This window comes from Oncorhynchus mykiss, chromosome 4 (genome assembly GCF_013265735.2).
Source record: "Oncorhynchus mykiss isolate Arlee chromosome 4, USDA_OmykA_1.1, whole genome shotgun sequence".
NCBI classification, from domain to species: domain Eukaryota; kingdom Metazoa; phylum Chordata; class Actinopteri; order Salmoniformes; family Salmonidae; genus Oncorhynchus; species Oncorhynchus mykiss.
Window position 1 is genome coordinate 10,792,351 of NC_048568.1, and position 22,099 is coordinate 10,814,449.

Consider the following 22,099-nt stretch of genomic DNA (forward strand, 5'->3'; position numbering starts at 1 on the left):
GTACTGCAATGCATCTCCTCATGGACTGAACCAGATTTGCCAGTTCTTGCTGTGAGATGTTACTCCACTCTTCCACCAAGGCACCTGCAAGTTCCCGGACATTTCTGGGGGGAATGGCCCTAGCCCTCACCCTCCGATCAAACAGGTCCCAGGCGTGTTTGAGATCCGGGCTCTTCGCTGGCCATGGCAGAACACTGACATTCCTGGCTTGCAGGAAATCACGCACAGAACGGGCAGTATAGCTGGTGGCATTGTCATGCTGGAGGGTCATGTCAGGATGAGCCTGCAGGAAGGGTACCACATGAGGGAGGATATCACATGAGGGAGGAAATCTTCCCTGTAACGCACTGCGTTGAGATTGCCTGCAATGACAACAATCTCAGTCCGATGATACTGTGACACTCAGCCCCAGACCATGACGGACCCTCCACCTCCAAATCGATCCCGCTCCAGAGTACAGGCCTCAGTGTAACGCTCATTCCTTCAAAGATAAACGCGAATCCGACCACCACCCCTGGTGAAACAAAACCACGACTCGTCGGTGAAGAGCACTTTTTGCCAGTCCTGTCTGGTCCAGAGATGGTGGGTTTGTGCTCATAGGCGACGTTGTTGTCGGTGATGTCTGGTGAGGACCTGCCTTACAACAGGCCTACAAGCCCTCAGTCCAGCCTCTCTCAGCCTATTGCGGACAGACTGAGCACTGATGGAGGGATTGTGCGATCCTGGTGTAACTCGGGCAGTTGTTGCCATCCTGTACCTGTCCTGCAGGTGTGATGTTTGGATATACCGATCCTGTGCAGGTGTTGTTACACGTGGTCTGCCACTGCGTCCTGTCTCCCTGTCTTAGGCGTCTCACAGTACAGACATTGCAATTTATTGCCCTGGCCACATCTGCAGTCCTCATGCCTCCTTGCAGCATGCATAAGGTACGTTCACACAGATGAGCACAGACCCTGGGCATCTTTCTTTTGGTGTTTTTCAGAGTCAGTAGAAAGGCCTCTTTAGTGTCCTGAGTTTTCACAACTGTGACCTCAATTGCCTACCTCCTGGAAGCTGTTAGTGTCTTAACAGTTCCACAGGTGCATGTTCATTAATTGTTTGTTTGTGCTCCATTAAACAAGCATGGGAAACCGTGTGTAAAGCCTTTACAATGAAGATCTGTGAAATTATCTGGATTTTTAGGAATGATCTTTGAAAGACAGGGTCCTGAAAAAGGGACGTTTCTTTTTTTGCTGAGTTTATATATTCCTAATTCATTCCTACTTAGATTTGCGTGTATTGGGTATATGTTGTGTAATTTTTTTGATATTACTTGTTAAATATTAATGCACTGTCAAAGCTAGAAGTACAATAATGTTGCTACACCCACAATAACATCTGCTATTCACATGTATGTGACCAATACACATTGATTAGATCTTGTCCCCCCCCAACAGACATTTACCCTACCCCCCATAAATTGTAAATAAGATGTTTCTAAATACTTCTCCTCAACTTGTTCTACATTAATGTGAACTCCACAATCATTACAGATAGTCCTGAATGGATCGTGAATAATGATCAGTGAAAAAGTTATAGATAAATATCATAGCCCCCCCCCCCCCCCCCCCCAAAAAAAAAACCGCTAACCTCCCCTGTTAATCACTGTAACGCTCCGGCGTCGTGGGTGTGGAGTCTGGCGCAGGAAACAGAGTGCAATACTGTGCTCTATGCACTAACGCAACACTGGGTGCTCAAAACCAAATGCCCCAAACACGGGGGACGAAAATAGTACAGCAGAATACACGGCCAGGACCAACCACGTTCCTCTACTACATAACCGAAGGTCACAATAATTAATCCCGCACAAAGAAACAGGCGGGCCTGTCTAATAAAGCCCAACTAATGACTCACTAACAGGTGCAAACAATAAACATACAAGGAGGGGGAGGAAAGACAATCAGTGGCAGCTAATAGGCCAGCGACGACTCATTCAGCACTATCCGTAATCATGGTAGCATCCACATGTAATACTGTTTAGAAACATTCTATTCTTATTTACAATAAACCTGACTCCAAAATGGCACAATACATTATTTACCATTCATTTCCATTGTGCACAAAATATTCTGAAACACAAAACAAACAGCAAATGCATCCAGTTTGTAGAGTCACAAGCTTGATGTAATCATTGATGCTAGGAATTTGTGACAAAATACTGTACAATAGTGAATTTGTCCCAACACTTTTGGTCCCCTAAAACAGGGTTTCCCAAACTCGGTCCTGTACAAAATGGGCTATAATTTCTAAACGGTTCACCCGATATTGATGTGGATTGAAATACCATCAAATGAACGTTTATAGTCTGCACTTTAACCTCATAGTCATTGTATCCTTTCAAATCCAAAGGCCTGGAGTACATTGCCAAAACAACAAAACATTTCACTATCCCTATACTTTTGGAGCTCACTGTATGTCTCGGAAAACGTACCTCAATCCAGGGATGAGAAATGCGTTGTACTCTGAACTGTCCCATGATCCTATCTGTTACACGGAGAAGATTGACGTTAGTTTGACCTTTCATTCACAAAGGGGGATAACCGAGGTTATATAGCGGCTGAGAATGCGTTTGCATAATCATTTCAGTCTTTGTTTTTTCTATGAGGTAAACACATACACACCCGGGGAAAAAACAAATTCTGTTCAACAGCACCATTTTGTTAGAAATAATGCCTGTATGCCTTTCTACTGACTCTGAAAAACACCAAAAGAAAGATGCCCAGGGTCCCCGCTGATCTGCGTGAACGTACCTTAGGCATGCTGCAAGGAGGCATGAGGACTGCAGATGTGGCCAGGGCAATAAATTGCAATGTCCATACTGTGAGACACCTAAGACAGCGCTATAGGGAGACAGGACGGACAGCTGATCATCCTCACAGTGGCAGACCATGTGTAACAACACCTGCACAGGATCGGTACATCCGAACATCACACCTGCGGGACAGGTACAGGACGACAATAACAACTGCCCGAGTTACACCAGGAACGCACAATCCCTCTATCAGTGCTCAGACTGTCCGCAATAGGCCGAGAGAGGCTGGACTGAGGGCTTGTAGGCCTGTTGTAAGGCAGGTCTTCACCAAACATCACTGGCAACAACGTCGCCTATGGGCACAAACCCACCGTCGTTGGACCAGACAGGACTGGCAAAAAGTGCTCTTCACTGACGAGTCGTGGTTGTCTCACCAGGGGTGATGGTCGGATTCACGTTTATCATTGAAGGAATGTGAGTTACACCGAGGCCTGTACTCTGGAGCAGATCGATTTGGAGGTGGAGGGTCTGTCATGGTCTGGGGCGGTGTGTCGCAGCATCATTGGACAAGGCTTGTTGTCATTGCAGGCAATCTCAACGCTGTGCGTTACAGGGAAGACATCCTCCCTCATGCGGTACCCTTCCTGCAGGCTCATACTGACATGACCCTCCAGCATGACAATGCCACACGCCATACTGCTCGTTCTGTGTGTAATTTCCTGCAAGCCAGGAATGTCAGTGTTCTGCCATGGCGAGCGAAGAGCCCGGATCTCAATCACATTGAGCACGTCTGGGACCTGTTTGATTGGAGGGTGACGATGGGGCCATTCCCCCCAGTAATGTCCGGGAACTTGCAGGTGCCCTGGTGGAAGAGTGGGGTAACATCTCACAGCAAGAACTGGCAAATCTGGTTCAGTCCATGAGGAGGAGATGCACTGCAGTACTTGTTGCAGCTGGTGTCCACACCAGATACTGACTGTTACTTTTGATTTTGACTCCCCTTTTGTTCAGGGACATATTATTCAATTTCTGTTGGTAACATGTCTGTGGAACTTGTTCAGTTTATGTCTCAGTTGTTGAATCTTGTTTTGTTCATACAAATATTTACACATGTTAAGTTTGCTGAAAATCTTGTTAGTTAGCCACTAGCCAGCCATCCAGCTTGTTAGTAAACTTTTTTCACTTGCTGTTCTGTCATATTTTTCTACACATTTCTAACTTTATATATGACATTATGTTTTGTAATTCAACGTTTTAAAAACATAGTACAGTCAAGGTTTTTTGGGATAAATAATGGCATAGCTCTATTGTTTGACATTAGCGCGCCTTTCCTGACATTTTAACTTTTTCCTTTCTTGGTTTTGTAACAGTATCAGCAGTTTTCCCGCAAGCTTTAAAATGACGCGTGAGAAAAGTGCAATCTGATTGGCTGCACCCTCTAAGAAATTTAAATACCAACAAAAGCTTTGACTCCATTGACGACTTGGAATCGACCGCCAGAAATTCAATAAATACGGGGAACTCGAGTTGTTTGCGTTTGATTGTGGCGTTGATCTAGGCAATGGGATTGTGCTGTTGATTGTGAATATATATATTTTTTTTTTGCAATTTTAGTGACGTTTAACTTATCCTCAAATTGTTTCTGTTGTGTAACTCGTGTGTCTTTAAAAATGTTTGCAACTCGTTCACCACTCGTCAAGAAAGATGAAAACGCTATCACCACTCAAATGGACAACATTTCACTCGTTGACAAGGAAAACACGGTAAGTTTGAAGTCGACGTGAACTCTATTTTACCTAGCTATTTTTTTGATGTCGTTGGTTTTATTTAAAAGGTGGGTAGGCAAACTCGCCTCAGCTGGTTAGCTAAATGACTTTACTAGCCGTAACCTAACTAGGCAAAGTTAACCTGTCACGTCTTTCTGTCCAGCATATTAATCAATTGAATGTAAATTAAGGAAGCCAGTTATCTAATTTGTCAAAGGTAACGTGTCATTCCTCCCAATGCAGCCTCCCAGCCTGAACATGACCCGGATTCTGGCCTCGAAAACCGCGCGCAAAATCTTTGCAGATTCTGAGGTGCGTGAACAATGGCTACTTTTGCTTGATGTTGTCAGTTTATGCAGTGCTCATTTTTGTAGCTCATCGACATGCGTAATTAACTCTAACATGGTAATTAGCTAGAATGTGTCCGAGGTGTTCATTTTCCGCAAATAATATCGCCTATTCTAGCTACCTGCCGAGTCATCAAATCATGATGCCGTCTATGTCAAATGTAAGCTAGCAATCGAGGAACTCAAGTCAAGCATATGTTTGAATGGTTTGTATTAGTTACACAAGCTGTCTACTCAAGTGTTTCATAAGGCTAACTAACGTCAGTTGCTAGCCAGTAGCCTTCCATTCCAGCCATGCCACGAAAGCCTTTGTCTTGAGTAGGTCACTAGCTAGTTACTGCTAACAACTGTTAAATAGCATAACTCAACCGTCTTTAACGTTGGGTTGTGGACAGTCTACATAAACTGGTATGCCTTTTTGTCTTATTTCATTCATGTATTTCCACTTAAATTATAAGCACATTCTGTTTTTCTAACCATTGAGGAAAGTTTGTTTTACCTCTGCAACATTTGACTAGTAATGAGATTAAACTATTTTTAAAATATATTTTTTTATACTTTGTTAGCCTAAAGATGTCGAGAAATTCAATGCTGAAGAAGAGCCACTCCTGAAGGAAAATCCACGCCGGTTTGTCATTTTCCCTATCAAGTATCATGACATCTGGCAGATGTATAAGAAGGCAGAAGCTTCTTTCTGGACTGCAGAGGAGGTATGTCCAAGTTGCTGCATCATTAGTGGTGTTGGCATAAGTAAATGATATGTGAGCTGGTTCATGATATTTTAGTTAATTTTGTTTTCCAGGTTGATCTGTCCAAAGATACACAACACTGGGAGTCTCTGAAGGAAGAGGAGAGATACTTCATCTCTCACATACTGGCTTTCTTTGCTGCTAGTGATGGCATTGTCAACGAGAACCTGGTAAATTGCTTGTGTGTGTACAATACAACAGTCAATATTTAACTATCTACACAAGAAATCACTGATCTAATGGGAGTCTCCTGTTTCTCTACTAGGTGGAGCGCTTTACACAGGAAGTCCAGGTGACAGAAGCAAGATGCTTCTATGGTTTCCAGATCGCCATGGAGAACATCCACTCTGAGATGTACAGCCTGCTCATTGACACCTACATCAAAGACCCCAAAGAGAGGTCAGACTGTCAGTCAAGCTCTTAGTTGGTAGTGCAGGGGAGTTCTGTATTTTCTGGCAGTGGTAAGAAGCGCTGGTTTATGTACCTCAGCTTTTAATGGGAGCTGAGTGTAGCTACTAGTTCTTAGCTCAGTGGGCATGTGGTCTGCTGACTGGGTGGGGTCCCAACATGATATAGATGCCAGACTGTGCCTCATGATGATAAAATCTACACCAATGCCCTTAATTCAAGACCCTACTGCAATATGTAGCTTTTAGGGTTACCGGACCAAATTTGCATAGGAATGAGTTACAGATCAGGAAATTCAAATTTAATGTGAGTCTAAGCAGTTGCTCTGTTCTATGTGCACTTTCTATGCTTCTGTTACAATTTTAATCTTATTTTCAGTTTTGTACACATCTTTTGATTAGTTTGAAAGTACAATACTATACGTTGAATGTTTTGTCACATAAACTGAAATTAGTAGAACTTAGTGTTCTTAGCAACCAGAAATGGCAGTGATTTCTACACATTGAACTTTTTTAAGTCTTAAGCATTTTATAGTTCAGCCTTCTACTTTGTGACAATGTTGCCTAATATACTTTTCTTTGTCTTACAGGGACTACCTCTTCAATGCCATTGAAACCCTCCCTTGTGTGAAGAGGAAGGCGGATTGGGCCCTGAACTGGATCGGCAACAAAAGTGCTAAATTTGGTATGTACATAACTTTTTTCCTAACCGGCACATGATTGGGTGGCCAGTTGGTAATGAGCGATGTTTTTATTCCAGGTGAGCGTGTGGTTGCCTTTGCAGCTGTTGAGGGGATATTTTTTTCTGGCTCCTTTGCTGCCATTTTCTGGCTAAAGAAGAGGGGGCTCATGCCTGGCCTAACCTTCTCCAATGAGCTCATCAGCAGAGACGAGGTGGGTGTTTCTATTGCGTTGATTTACCTATGATCCCAGCATGCTAACCTAATTGAAATTAAATCATTACAACTATTTGGTTACTAATACTACATGACGTTGGATACCTTTCATGTGCTTGTTTCACTGAAAAAGCAACGCTCTTCATGACTAATTGACATGATCATACTAACTAGTTCCATATGAATACAGGGCCTGCACTGTGACTTCGCCTGCCTCATGTTCAAGCACCTGGTGAATAAGCCCTCAAAGGAGACTGTCACTAATCTGATCAGGAATGCAGTTGAGATTGAGCAGGTATGTTGATTAAAAGTGAAGGACATGTTTCCCTGATTGAAAGTCCAATGCAGTTTTTCTATAATTTCTGGGTAACAATTAATTATCTTACTGTGATTTTCAAATGGCACATTTTGACCTAAACTGCACTACTTTTACCAGATCTATGGTTGTGCACTAAGGTGCCATTTGGGACATTAGCTTTTTGTACCCTGCTTATAATTATTTTATGGTCTGATTGTTACTTTTGTTAATTTCAGGAGTTCCTGACAAAAGCCCTGCCTGTAAAGCTGATTGGTATGAACTGTGACTTGATGACTCAGTACATTGAGTTTGTCGCTGACAGGCTGATGCTGGAACTGGGCTTTGACAAGGTGAGATTATGGTTCATGGCTTTGTCTCCTCATGGTACCTTAATCCCTGTGTATTTTTTTATTTTATTTCACCTTTATTTAACCAGGTAGGCAAGTTGAGAACAAGTTCGCATTTAGAATTGAGACCTGGCCAAGATAAAGCAAAGCAGTTCGACACATACAACGACACAAGTAAAACAAACATAGTCAATAATACAGTATAAACACGTCTATATACGATGTGAGCAAATGAGGTGAGATAAGGGAGGTAAAGGCACAAAAGGCCATGGTGGGAAAGTAAATACAATATAGCAAGTAAAACACTGGAATGGTAGATTTGCAGTGGAAGAATGTGCAAAGTAGAAATAATGGGGTGCAAAGGAGCAAAATAAATACAGTAGTGAAAGAGGGAGTTGTTTGGGCTAAATTATAGGTGGGCTATGTACAGGTGCAGTAATCTGTGAGCTGCTCTGACAGTTGGTGCTTAAAGCTAGTGAGGGAGATAAGTGTTTCCAGTTTCAGAGATTTTTGTACGTTCCAGTAATTGGCAGCAGATAACTGGAAGGCGAGGCGGCCAAAGAAATAATTGGTTTTGGGGGTGACTAGAGAGATATACCTGCTGGAGCGCATGCTACAGGTGGGTGATGCTATGGTGACCAGCGAGCTGAGATAAGGGGGGACTTTACCTAGCAGTTTCTTGTAGATGACATGGAGCCAGTGGGTTTGCAACGAGTATGAAGCGAGGGCCAGCCAACGAGAGCGTACAGGTCGCAATGGTGGGTAGTATATGGGGCTTTGGTGACAAAACGGATTGCACTGTGATAGACTGCATCCAATTTGTTGAGTAGAGGCTATTTTGTAAATGACATCGCCGAAGTCTAGGATTGGTAGGACGGTCCGTTTTACAAGGGTATGTATGGGGCGGCAGGGTAGACTAGTGGTTAGAGCGTTGGGCTAGTAACCGAAAGATTGATAGATCAAATCCCCGAACTGAAGGTAAAACATCTGTCGTTCTACAGTTAACCCACTGTTCCTAGGCTGTCATTGGAAGTAAGAATGTGTTTGTAACTGACTTACCTAGTTAAATAAAGGTAAAATAAATAAAAATGTGGGGAATTGGGTGCCATTTGGGAAACACACCGTGGGAGACTTGGGTCCTCTCTTCCTGGAAACGAGTATTCTATCGGAGTCATTCGCTGAAGAGGTTTGATCTTCCCTCACTCCCTTTGAATCTGCTGAAAAAGTATACACATTTGAAAACTACCCTAATTTTATCTATAAGGTCTTGCACAACTAGCTAAATTTGTTTTTCACTTCACACTTAAAGATTCCACCCCTGTAAATGTAATTTGCCTGATGCATGCGTGGAGCAGGAGTCTTATTTCATACACGCCCATTTGTTTCATCTTTGCCCTTTCTCAAAAGGAGGGAGGATGAGGACTGAGTTGAGCCTAACAATTGATGATGTCCTTTGAGACAAATGTGTCCTTTTGACATGATGAGTTTCAATCCAATAAAACCCCATGTTTGAGTTCTAACTATTTCCATGGGTCCATGCACTTTGTTTAGAAATTTATTCTGAAATGGGCTAGCAATGATGAAAAGCGCAGGGGTACGTACCTCAGCTGATAATGGGAGCTGAGTGTTGGTGTTCTCAGCTCAGTGGGCATGTGGTCTGCTGACTTGGGGTGCCAACACGATACAGACGCCTGACTGAGTCTTGCCTGTAAAGCTATAGTAAAAGCATGGACATGTAAAATGTAGGAGCTCACTACTGTAAGTCTGGAAAAACTTTGCTATATTGCAGATGTACAGTATTTAATTTGGATTTGCCTCAAACAGAAGCATTTAACAGACTTTCTACTAACTCTTCCATTTTAGATCTACAGAGTGGAGAATCCATTTGACTTCATGGAGAACATTTCGCTGGAGGGCAAGACTAACTTCTTTGAGAAGCGGGTAGGGGAGTACCAGAGGATGGGTGTGATGTCTGGCACCACAGACAACGCCTTCCGGCTGGATGCTGACTTCTAAAGCTCTGCTAAGCTCTTGAGACATTGACACTTTCAACACTTGAAGAGGACATGGGCCTAGCTACATGTTACTGGACCACCTCATTGTAGCTCCTCATCCATTCCTAAGAATGGTTCTCAAATGGCTCACTCTATATTGCATAGCTTTTGACCCATGGGTCCTGGTTTTGGGAGGCGGACTAAGTCTTAATTGCTGGGTCCACAGACATCACCATGCACATTACCATTCACAACCCACATCTCCATTGTCTGGTTTTATGATGTATTTGTATAGTAGCTTTTTTAATTGTTTTTATCTGTTTCTATTTTGTAATAAATGTACAAATTCAACATATGCAGTGGCTATTTTTATAATAATTTTTAGCCTAGTGTTTTCTTTTAGGTTTACAGATGGTAATACTGAAGAGTCAACTCTTGGAATTAAAGTAAAATTCAGCTGACCCCTGTAATTACATTTGTGTTCATTTGGCGTCGCTAATATCGTTTCAGTGGTGTATCTACTTGAATAACTTACTCCGCTGAATTCCTAAAGACAATACTTCTAAATAATTTTCCCTGACTCCAAATAAATAACATTTCGAATGCTCAGGCAGGACAGCAATATGGTCCCATTCCACACCATCAATAGAATGTTTTGTAATCCTTATTGCCTCTGATCTGGTTGACTCACTAAAAACAACTGCATTTTGAAATATTTGAGTAACCCTGGCCAGTTGTGTGGGGGGAATGGACTCAAATGTCATACTTGAGTAAAAGTAAAGATACCTTCCTATAGAAAATGACTAGTGAAAGTCACCCAGTAAAATACTAGATTGTTGATACTTCAGTACATTAAATATAATTGCATAAATACATTTCAAATTCCTTAAGCAAACCAGTTGGCAAAAAAAGTTTTATCCCAGGAGCACACTCAACAAGACTATTTACAGAGCATGAGTTTGCGTGTCAGATCAGAGGCCGTAGGGATGACTGGGGTGTTGCGTGTGAATGGACCATTCTATTCTGCTGTGCATTAAAAATGTAACTTCTGGGTGTCAGGGAAAACGTATGGGAGTAGTGGTCCTTAGGAATGTAAAAAAGGTAAGTTACAGATACCCCAAAGCTTAACTTGTAGTACTTTTTTTACTTGTAGTAAAATGCCTTAAAGAACTCTACACTGCTGTTCCAAAACAATTGTGCCATCTGGTTTGACATTTTAGGTATAGCGTTTCCTTTTGTTACTATTACTCTGGCATTTGAGTACTTCGTCCATCACTGTACTGTGCATTTAAAACGCTTAGTATTTTTCTGGCTGACACTTAACGGAGTCATTTTCTATTAAGGTCTACTTTTACTCAAGTATGACAAGTACTTTATCCACCGCTGGCGTTTCATAGTGACAATGAGTGGCAAGGAACATTGGCATATCACCAAATTTGAGCCAGAAGTTGAGCAGTATAAGTAGGCTACTAAGCAGTTCATTTATTTGACACAAATCGTACAATGGATGGGTTGGCTGAAAACTCCCAAGAAAGCTGAGCGCTTCCATTTGTTAGAAGTCCGCCTGTTTTGATTTTGGATGGCCAGATTGCTAGCAAGAATGGCACATTTCTAGGTGCTTAATCGTAAATGGCTCATTTCAGTTTAGTTATTCTTATTGAGGTCTTGTTTTGATTGGTTTAATGTCAATGCTAATATGTCTAAAATTCACTAGCTAACGATGTATTTGAGACGTGGTCATTGTTCAAACGTATTTGTTTTCAATTAACATTGGAAGAAGATATAGTTTACATGTCAATCTTAGCCAACCTCATGTTTTGCCCCATGCTTTTGCGCGCGTCGTTTTTGTTGCTAAACAACCAAACATATGGACCAAGGGCCCCCCACCCCCCCAAAAAAAACAAATTGTTGCAAGAAAGAAAATGTAATAAAGCGCAATCTGAAAACCGTGCCTCGACCCCAGCTGTCACATAGCGAAGGCGGGGCTTTGAATGTCATTGGCTGAAAGCCGTTTGTTTTTACATCGTATGAGGAAGTAACCGGACGGTTAATGAAAAGCACGGGACGTTGGCATTCTTGGGCCCATTTGAACGCTTTCTGCTGAACTACTCAACTATGTCGATCACGAACCCGAAACAAACTGTTCTGAATCCGGTGAGATGTTTTGAAAATATATATATATTTTTTAAATTGTGATTCATACTTGCTCATACATAAACTAAAGCAAGATAATATTGAATTCAGCTCGGTCAGTTAGCTAGTTATCAGCTAACGTCAGTTATACAAGCGCTGTCTCTTTCATCATTTATCAGGTTGATATGAAGCTGGAAAACATGGTTTGATGACGTTAGGTACACGAACAGTCCCACAAGTACTGAACCTTTCTGAAGTGTCTATGTAGGTCAGGCGCGTGCGTGCAATGTTTTTTGACAGCAGGAAATAGTTCATAGAGCTCATGCCGCGTTCATGACAACTGGGAAATAAGCTCAGTGTTTCCCACTTGGAAGGTGTCCGTTTCAACCAGTAGGAAGCTCTATGCAAAACTTGCATGCACATTTTAATTCGGAGGTTCAACAGTTTCCATGTTGTCTTGAATGCCGCATCAGGTCATACTTTCACTTTAGTTTTGTAGAATATGTCTATTATGAGTGTTTCAGTTTAACATAAATTCTCATTTCATGCATTCAAACAACAACCTAGTCTGACTATTTTGCTATCAATTAACACATTCTACTCTACTCACAGACCATTCCCTTTGCTGGGACAATCCTGGGAGGTTTACAGCCGGGGGAGATGGTGCTCATTCAAGGCACTGTTCCCAGTGATTGTGAGAGGTATGGGGTTGATTATGGATACACTACACACACATCTCAAGAATGACATCACATTACCGTCACGTGTCTCTAGACATGCAGTCATATGAAAGAACATTTTATGGAAGTTGATGAAGTCGCTTATAGCAAATTACAGCTGTGTGCGTGTGTCCAGGTTTCAGGTGGACTTCACCCGTGGGAACAGCACAAAGCCCAGAGCGGACATAGCCTTCCATTTCAACCCTCGCTTTAAGAGATCTCCCTGCATCGTGTGCAACACACTGGAGAGAGAGACCTGGGGCAAGGAGGAGATCCTGTATAAGAACGCTTTCACACTGGGGTCAACGTTTGAGATGATCGTCCTGGTGCAGAAAGACGAGTTTAAGGTCAGGATAACTAGTGATCAGATTAGATGCCTTTAAGCCCATACTCGTAAATCGTCTCATAGTAGCGGTGCTGATCTAGGATCTGTTTTGCGTATTACTAATCACAGTTAATAAGGTTAAATGCACTATGGGGATCTGTTCCTAGATCAGCACTCCTACTCTGAGATGCTTGATACATACAGCCCCAGATTCCCCTGATCTATAATAGCCTTTGCCCTGGATCAATGTTCAGGTTCATAATTATTCCTAACAATATTGTTAATTGAAAAGACTGGCTCGTGGTTCTGTGGGAATAGGTGTAGGTGCTTTTTGGCCTTTTTGAGAGTTTAACATGCAACATACTTTTCATGTAGAGAAAGGGATGCTCTTGAAATAAATGTTTTCCTCATGATCACGTCCTTTCCCTGTATCAGGCATAAGCCTGTGGACACGTCCCAAATGGCACCCTATTCCCTATTTAGTGCACTACTTTTGACAAGAGCTCATAGGGCCCTGATCAAAACTAGTTCACTATATAGGGAACAGGGTGACATTTGGGACATGGCCTGTGACTCAAAGATTCACTTTCATTTCCTTGTTTTTATGTGTCACTGTTCAGTCCGGTGGTTGTATATTAAGCATGGGGGAAGGTGCTAAGTCAGTTTTGCCTGCAAGATGTGTTAATAATTCAGTATAATATATTTTTCACTTCCCTTAGTGGTTGAGGTTGGCTTCAGAAGGTTTCTTATGGCTAAGGTAAAAGCCAAATACAGTGCATTTGGAAAGTATTTAGAGCCCTTCCCTTTTTCCACATTTTGTTATATTATAGCCTTATTCTAAAATGTATTAAATAAAAAAAGTCTTCAATCTACACACAATACCCCATAATGACAAAGCAAAAACAGGTTTTTAGAAATGTTTGAAATATTTTTTTAAAAAAGAAAAAAAAAAAGAGCCTTATTTAAAGTGGGGAGAACAAGTATTTGATACACTGCTGATTGAAGGTTTTCCAACTTACAAAGCTTGTAGAGGTCTGTAATTTTTATCATAGGTACACTTCAACTGTGAGACGGAATCTAAAAAATCACATTGTATGATTTTTAAGTAATTAATTTGCATTTTATTGCATGACATAAGTATTTGATACATCAGAAAAGCATAACTTAATATTTGGTACAGAAACCTTTGTTTGAAATTACAGAGATCATACGTTTCCTGTAGTTCTTGACCAGGTTTGCACACACTGCAGCAGGGAGTTTGGCCCACTCCTCCATACAGACCTTCTCCAGATCCTTCAGGTTTCGGGGCTGTCGCTGGGCAATACGGACTTTCAGCTCCCTCCAAAGATGTTCTATTGGGTTCAGGTCTGGAGACTGGCTAGGCCACTCCAGGACCTTGAGATGCTTCTTACGGAGCCACTCCTTAGTTGCCCTGGCTGTGTGTTTCGGGTCGTTGTCATGCTGGAAGACCCAGCTACGACCCATCTTCAATGCTCTTACTGAGGGAAGGAGGTTGTTGGCCAAGATCTCGCGATACATGGCCCCATCCATCCTCCCCTCAATACGGTGCAGTCGTTCTGTCCCCTTTGTAGAAAAGCATCCCCAAAGAATGATGTTTCCTACTCCATGCTTCACGGTTGGGATGGTGTTCTTGGGGTTGTTCTCATCCTTCTTCTTCCTCCAAACACTACGAGTGGAGTTTAGACCAAAAAGCTGTATTTTTGTCTCATCAGACCACATGACCTACTCCCATTCCTCCTCTGGATCATCCAGATGGTCATTGGCAAACTTCAGACGGGCCTGGACATGCGCTGGCTTGAGCAGGGGGACCTTGCGTGCGCTGCAGGATTTTAATCCATGATGGCGTAGTGTGTTACTAATGGTTTTCTTTGAGACTGTGGTCCCAGCTCTCTTCAGGTCATTGACCAGGTCCTGTCATGTAGTTCTGGGCTGATACCTCACCCTCGCTGAGGGTGATTGACCGTCATCTTGAACTTCTTCCATTTTCTAATAATTGCGCCAACAGTTGTTGCCTTCTCACCAAGCTGCTTGCCTATTGTCCTGTAGCCCATCCCAGCCTTGTGCAGGTCTACAATTTTCCCTGATGTCCTTACACAGCTCTCTGGTCTTGACCATTGTGGAGAGGTTGGAGTCTGTTTGATTGAGTGTGTGGACAGGTGTCTTTTATACAGGTAACGAGTTCAAACAGGTGCAGTTAATACAGGTAATGACTGGAGAACAGGAGGGATTATTAAAGAACAACTAACAGGTCTGTGAGAGCTGGAATTCTTACTGGTTGGTAGGTGATCAAATACTTATGTCATGCAAATAAAATGCAAATTAATTACTTAAAAATCGTACAATGTGATTTTCTGGATTTTTGTTTGAGATTCTGTCTCTCGCAGTTGAATTGTACCTATGATAAAAATCATACATGCTTTGTAAGTAGGAAACACTGCCGATTTTGCAGGTTATCAAATACTTGTTCTCCCCACTGTATTCAGACCCTTTGCTATGAGACTCGAAATTGAGCTCAGGTGCATCCTGTTTCCATTAATCATCCTTGAGATGCTTCTACAACTTGATTGGAGTCCACCTGTGATAAATTACATTTTTGGACATGTTTTGGAAAGGCACACACCTGTCTATATAAGGTCCCACAGTTGACAGTGCATGTCAGAGCAAAAACCAAGCCATGAAGTTGATGGAATTGTCCTTAGAGCGCCGAGACAGGATTGTTTCAATGCACAGTTCTGGGGAAGGGTACCAAAAAATACATGCAGCATTGAAGGTCCCCAAGAAGACAGTGGCCTCCATTATTCTTAAATGGAAGAAGTTTGAACAACCAAGACTCTTCCTAGAGCTGGCCGCCCGGCCAAACTGAGCAATTGGGGGAGAAGGGCCTTGGTCAGGAAGGTGACCAAGTACCCGATGGTCACTTTGACAGCGCTCCAGAGTTCCTCTGTGGAGATGGGAAAACCTTCCAGAAGGTCAACCATCTCTGCAGCACTCCATCAATCAGGTCTTCCTTTGGCCAGACGGAAGCCACTCCTCAGTAAAAGGCACATGACAGCCCGCTTGGAGTTTACCTTAAAGGCACCTAAGGGACTCAAACCATGATTCTCTGGTCTGATGAAACCAAGATTGAACTCTTTGGCCTGAATATCTGGAGGAAACCTGGCACCATCCCTACGGTGAAGCATAGTGGTGGCAGCATCATGCTGTGGGGATGTTTTTCAGCGACAGGGACTGGGAGACTAGTCGGGATCGAGTGAAAGATGAACAAAGCAAAGTACAGAGAGATCCTTGATGAAAAACCTGCTCCAGAGCGCTCAGGACCTCAGACTGGGGCGAAGGTTTTCCTTCCACCGGGACAATGACCCTAAGCACACAGCCAGACAACGCAGGAGTGGCTTTGGGACAAGTCTCTGAATGTCCTTGCGGTGCCCAGCCAAAGCCCGGACTTGAACCCGATCAAACATCTCTGGATAGGCGTTTTGCAATGGAAAACTAAAACAAGTGTTTCTCATTGGACAAAGTCTTGTAGTCCTTGTCCGTCCCTTTTTCAGTCTGCTTTCTTCCATTTGCCTAGTGAATATGACCCTGGCAAGCTAACTAGCCATCCTGCTGCTCCTCTTAGGAATCAGCTTGTTACTTGGTAACCAAGATTTAACATGTTGCTTATGTTAGAGCAGAGAGACTATGGAAGCCTTTTCGAGCATGTGTCAAACTCATTACACGGAGGGCCGACTGTCTGCGGGTTTTCGCTCCTCCCTTGTACTTGATTGATGAGTTATGATCACTAATTATACTGAACAAAAATATAAACGCAACATGCAACAATTTCTAAGATTTTACTGAGTTACTGTTCATAGAAGGAAATAAGTCAATTTGAAATAAGTAAATTAGGCCCTAATCTATGGATTTCACATGACTGGGCAGGGACGCAGCCATGGATGGGGCTGGGAGGGCATAGGCCCACCCACTAGGGAGCCAGGCCCAGCCAACCAAAATGAGTTTTTCCCCACAAAATGGCTTTATTACAGACAGAAATACTCCTCAGAAACCCCTTGTCCATAAGACGATCCCACAGGTGCAGAAGCCAGATGTGGAAGTCCTGGTCTGACGTGGTTACTCGTGGTCTGTGGTTGTGAGGCCAGTTAGACGTACTGTCAAATTACATTGGAGGCGGCATATGGTAGAGAAATGAACATTAAATTCTCTGGCAGCAGCTCTGTCGGACACTTTGTGCAGTCAGCATGCCAATTGCATGGTCCCTCAACTTGAGACGTTGTGTGACACAACTGCATGTTTTAGAGCTGCCTTTAATTGTCCGCAGCACAAGGTGCACCTGTGTATTGATCATGCTGTTTAATCAGTTTCTTGATATGCCACACCTGTCAGGTGGATGGATTATCTTGGCAAAGGAGAACTGCTTACTCACATGGATGTAAACACATTTGTGCGCACGATTTGAGAGAGATACACTTTTTGTGAGTTTGGAAAATGTCTGGGATCTTTTATTTCAGCACATGAAACATGGGGCCAACACTTTCAATGTTTTATATTTTTGTTTAGTATAGTAAAGAACTCATCACCTGGTTGTCTAGGTCTTAATGGAATGGAATGAGTTTGACACCTCTGCTTTAGAGGATTCTCCCACTGTTTGTCTCACTGTTATCTACCTCTCTCTAGGTGGCAGTGAACGGTGCTCATGTACTGCAGTATAACCACAGACTGGACCTGGATAAGGTGGACACACTGGCCATTTCTGGAAAGGTCAAGGTTCAGGCCATCGGCTTCTTCCCCGGCTCTGTAAGTAACTCATCCTAACTTCATTATTATATGTCAGATATGAAACATTTCATATTATCCAGCTATAGCCTAACTGGCTTTATGATTTCAAGGCCTCCAGCCATATGTTATGCACCTCAAGTTGAATTCTTCACAAGACGTATATGTCCTTGCCAGAGATTTAAGTTCTGAACAACAGTTTGACCTGTTGTGACCGACCCATGGGTGTAAAAAGTTTTTGTCACTTCAAATTGTAGAACTCCGGTCCACCTCCACCTGGTGTTGTGAACAACAGAGGCCCACAAGCCAATGTAAGGAAGTTGCTTTATCAACATGAAATAAAAGGAAATCTATTGTTGCTAAGACTGCCAACGCGGTTGTGGTGCTTTTGGAGGGGAGCCTTTTTGACTCCAAGCGATGGGATTGTTTAACACACTGCATGGACTCTTTATGCCAACATGTATAGCATTAAATTCAAGTCAAGTATGCTTTGCCTCTAATGAGAGCAAAACGTTTACTTTCTTTTTGACAGGAAGTGCTTTCAATGTCAGATGACTTGGTAAGTTGTTATTACATAATATATTATATGATTGTAATATGAAGCAGCTGTGCTGCCGATGTAATACATCACACATTTGATTAGAACAACATTTGTCAACTAGTTTTTTACATTTTTTAAATTTCAAATCAAATTGAGCCCACTGGTGCCACAACAACTGGGCCTTTGGAAGTTGTCTTATTGAATCACCTATTCCAGACATGGACAAATATCCCAATAGCATTACAGCAGGCTCTGAGGGACTGTGATGTACATGTCATTTTCCACAGCGTCACGGTCATCCGAGTCTGGAAGATTTGGTGCCATGTACTGTACTACCTAGAGCCTTATATTTGCAATACAACGCTCTGCTACTACCTAAGGTTCATCACATGTTACTCTGTACCAAGTCTGTTTTGTGATGCACCATTTTGAATACTTTACTCGTCTGACATGAACTGTGCTATTTATTTTGTGTGACCTGCTGACAGAAGTAATTTGTGATTTTTGTTGTTGTTGTTGCAGAGTCTGCCCTTCAGGGGCAAACTGACCAAGGGGTTGAGTGTAGGACACACCATCACAATCAAAGGACAGACCAGCCTGTACCCACACAGGTATGTATGTAGCAGGCTAGGGGACATGAAAGGATTGTCCAAATATAAAATATAATTCACATTACTCTGTTCAAATTCCACACCATTCTTTATCCATAAATTCTCTGAAATTTAGCAACTGTTCAATTAACATTGATGAAATGCAGCGTTTTGTCATTCGCTGCTAAATTGACTTTTGTATTTAACTTGTAGCTTCTTGGTGAACCTGAGAGTCGGTAACACGGAGGACATAGCGCTCCACCTGAACCCCCGTATGAAGGCCGCCGTGTTTATCCGTAACTCCTACCTGTCCGAGTGCTGGGGCCCCGAGGAGAACACCCTGCCCAGCTTCCCCTTCTCCCCTGGGGAGTACTTTGAGGTAACCCTTCCCCACCCTCTCCCTCTGTACTCCACTGGAGTGTATTCATTATCAAAATGTTAGGCAACAGAAAACATTTTGCGGGTTTCTTATTGGTGAAGTTCAGGTAGTCCCACTCTGTTTCTTTCCGTTTTCTTCTGTTTGGTGTCTAGTGAAAACGACCCTGGATACACTTGGAATATCTGGGGAAACGCCAGTACCACTTTAGGGTTTCTTGGCCTTGAAGTTGTCATCTTTCATGTCAATAGTCTTAAGACAGAGAATTTTGGTCTGAAACAGTTTTATTGTCTGCCTGGAATCATTTTTGAATGACAGTATCTGCATTAATTCACAGCAAGGCCCAACAATGGAAAGATACAGCATTATACTGGATCATTCTGAATCCCATTGTTTTATGTCAGATAGCATGACTTTCATTCCATTATGTAGGAGTGATGCTGCCTGATGCAAGACCATGTCTGAATACTACATCTGATTCTACCCCTCATACCCTCGCCCGTTTGTTGCTCGTTCTAGATGATCATCCTGTGTGAGGCCCACCAGTTCAAGGTAGCGGTGAACGGGGTCCACCAACTGGACTATAAGCACCGTGTCCAGGACCTGAGCCGCATTACTGAGCTGGAGATCCTGGGAGACCTGCAGCTGCTGGATATCAAGCTGTGGTGATCCCTGACCTCCAAGATCTGTTTTATGTCCCAATTGTATCTCCTTCCTCCCAAAGTGTGCTTTTGTTCACATTCCTTCACTGATTTGAAAGGAAATGACCCGCATGAGAAATATGGTGGTTAACTTCCTCTAGCTAGCCTATGCCTTCATCAATCCAATGCTTTTAAGGATATATTATTAGGACACACTGCTAACCTCCAAGATCTGACCCCAGTCACCCTTAGAAGGACCTCCAACTCTGGCTACGTCACAATTCACAACCCTTTTCCAGAAATGTAGTAGCAGACCTTTCACACTCCCCTTCATGGATTTAAATGGATTGGTGCAAGCATTGGCTGGAGGAAGTATCCACCATTGTAAAAGCCATGCAAGAAAGTGTGCAAGTGTGCATTTTGGGAGAAGCATGGAGAATGGGCCATAGCCACCTCAGCCAGGGACTCAATATAGCTTGGCTGAAAAGCATCTTCCACTGCATGTCCTCTACCCATTTTATCCTTGATATTCCTCCTATGTGCGTGGTCTGGTTTTAATTTGGGACTCTCAGTACATTAATGGACTACTAATCAAGTATCTGACAACATATCAATTCATTTTGGAGCAGGTTGAATGTAATTAGCAAATTATCTGCGGAAGCAGGTATGGGTAACGTGACAAACGGGTAGGTAAAAACAGAAACACCTTTTTATTCATTTTGAGGCAATGTGGGCAGGGTGATCAGGTGGCTATTGTGATAGTATCACTATGATCCGTTTTGTAATAATCATTTTCGGCCTAACGCATCAGAATAGCAATTTGTTTGAACCTTTTCATCCCTGGCATGTGAAAGCGTTCCTATTAGCAGGTTATCTCATTTACTAGACTCTACGGCTAAATATTTTCCGCCACGGGCATAAAATATGGATGAAAGCTGATCTAATTTATTATAGCTCTATGCTGTTGCACTGCTACCATTTCTCCAATCTAAAAAAATCGCATAATGTGATATGTTATACAATATACCATGTAGTACAAGAGTGAGCTTGTATGGTATTGAATGACATTCTTGTTTACCCTTTTGCCTAGTTAAATAAAATAAAAATACCCTTGATAACTGAGCAAAAAGGTTTATTTTATGTTTACGATATACTGGGAACAGTGGCTAAACTGACACTGGCTTATATAGCAACTTAACCACTATGTAACATATCTATAAGCAATATCTGCGCAAATATACAATTTATCAGGGAGCCTCTTTAACAAAAAGTTGGGTAGTCATCAACTTTCCTATGCAAGTTTCCACATAGATATTCGTGAGCTATCATTTTAAAGGTGGATTTTGTGCATATGCTACTGTGTGTTGAGTATTTTCTGTCCCCAAAACTGAAGTTTTATATTTGAATATCAACCAAGAACAACTAAGCAAAAGCCTACAAGCTTTACCATAGGAAATGACTGAAGTATGTGTAAAGTTGTGTGACCATAATAAACTAACAAATTAAAGTCGCACTCCAGTCTCCTTTTTACTTAGTTTATCACCTGATTTACTTAACAAAAGGCACATCTCAAAAGGTGTAGGGGTGTGTGTGTGTGGTACCACAGAATGAGTCATAATACCCATAAAACCTCGTGTTCAAACAGAGAAATGGTTACAATCATTTATCCCATAGGGGATTTTAAGAAACTCTTCAAATGAGGGCTGTTTTGTGTAGACTTATTTACTCACTACATTCCTAAAGAAAATAATGTACCTTTTACTCCATACATTTTCCCTGACACCCAAAAGTATTCATTACATTTTGAATTTGAAGCAGGAAAGGAAAATGGTGCAATTCACGCACTTATCAAGAGAACATCCCTGGTCATCCCTACTGCCTCTGATCTGGCAAACTCACTAAACACACATGCTTTGTTTGTACATGATGTCTGAGTGTTGGAGTGTGCCGCTAGCTATCAATACATAAAAAATAAAAAAATAGAAAATGGTGCCGTCTAGTTTCCTTAACCTCCTGAAGCTAGGGGGCACTATTTTCATTTTTGGAAAAATAACGCGCCGCTAGCTATCAATACATAAATAGAAAATCGTGCCGTCTGGTTTCCTTAATATAAGGGTTTGTAAATGATTTATACTTTTACTTTTGATACTTAAGTATATTTTAGCAATTACATTTACTTTTGATACGTCAGTACATTTAAAACCAAATACTTTTAGACTTTTACTCAAGTAGTATTTTACTGTGTGACTTTCGCTTTTACTTGAGTCATAACTTTACTCAAGTATGACATTTTATTTTTTTCCACCACTGAAATGTACATGGTTATCAAAACATCACGTCAGGGTAAGCCTGCACGAAACACAGACCTTATTTAAAGTGTTTCTA

General features: G+C 42.1%; 2 protein-coding genes and 2 non-coding genes across 5 annotated transcripts; all 4 read left to right on the plus strand.

Annotated features, from left to right (window-relative positions):
- The first annotated feature begins 4,241 nt into the window (after positions 1-4,241).
- Positions 4,242-10,056, plus strand: LOC110522065 (ribonucleoside-diphosphate reductase subunit M2). Its single transcript, XM_021600137.2, has 10 exons — positions 4,242-4,554; positions 4,801-4,869; positions 5,471-5,614; positions 5,707-5,823; positions 5,919-6,052; positions 6,651-6,745; positions 6,821-6,954; positions 7,147-7,251; positions 7,491-7,604; positions 9,465-10,056. Exons 1-10 carry the CDS (start codon positions 4,462-4,464, stop codon positions 9,615-9,617), a joined length of 1,158 nt encoding a protein of 385 aa, XP_021455812.1. The 5' UTR covers positions 4,242-4,461; the 3' UTR covers positions 9,618-10,056.
- Positions 6,106-6,246, plus strand: LOC118964513. The gene has a single exon (XR_005051574.1). It is a non-coding gene; the product is annotated as a small nucleolar RNA SNORD94 (small nucleolar RNA).
- On the plus strand, positions 9,172-9,306 carry LOC118964512. Its single transcript, XR_005051573.1, has one exon. It is a non-coding gene; the product is annotated as a small nucleolar RNA SNORD94 (small nucleolar RNA).
- Positions 10,057-11,596: 1,540 nt separating the features above from the next.
- lgals8a (galectin 8a) lies at positions 11,597-21,227 on the plus strand. 2 transcript variants are annotated; one of them, XM_021600138.2, is made up of 9 exons: positions 11,597-11,749; positions 12,341-12,429; positions 12,584-12,794; positions 17,468-17,587; positions 17,824-17,877; positions 18,099-18,125; positions 18,630-18,718; positions 18,911-19,076; positions 19,593-21,227. In XM_021600138.2, exons 1-9 carry the CDS (start codon positions 11,711-11,713, stop codon positions 19,740-19,742), a joined length of 945 nt encoding a protein of 314 aa, XP_021455813.1. In that variant the 5' UTR covers positions 11,597-11,710; the 3' UTR covers positions 19,743-21,227. The 2 variants fall into 2 exon arrangements, with proteins under 2 accessions (XP_021455813.1, XP_036831505.1); XM_036975610.1 differs by lacking the exon at positions 11,597-11,749 and adding an exon at positions 12,174-12,201.
- Positions 21,228-22,099: the final 872 nt, after the last annotated feature.

Bases quoted from the DNA above. Each gene is read 5' to 3' on its own strand.
- LOC110522065 (XM_021600137.2), top strand. From the start codon at position 4,462: ATGTTTGCAACTCGTTCACCACTCGTCAAGAAAGATGAAAACGCTATC. The intron at 6,746-6,820 runs GTATGTACATAA...TTTTTATTCCAG, and splicing joins CAACAAAAGTGCTAAATTTG to GTGAGCGTGTGGTTGCCTTT. The intron at 7,605-9,464 runs GTGAGATTATGG...CTTCCATTTTAG, and splicing joins TGGAACTGGGCTTTGACAAG to ATCTACAGAGTGGAGAATCC.
- lgals8a (XM_021600138.2), top strand. From the start codon at position 11,711: ATGTCGATCACGAACCCGAAACAAACTGTTCTGAATCCG. The intron at 11,750-12,340 runs GTGAGATGTTTT...CTCTACTCACAG, and splicing joins AACAAACTGTTCTGAATCCG to ACCATTCCCTTTGCTGGGAC. The intron at 17,588-17,823 runs GTAAGTAACTCA...TTCAAATTGTAG, and splicing joins TCGGCTTCTTCCCCGGCTCT to AACTCCGGTCCACCTCCACC.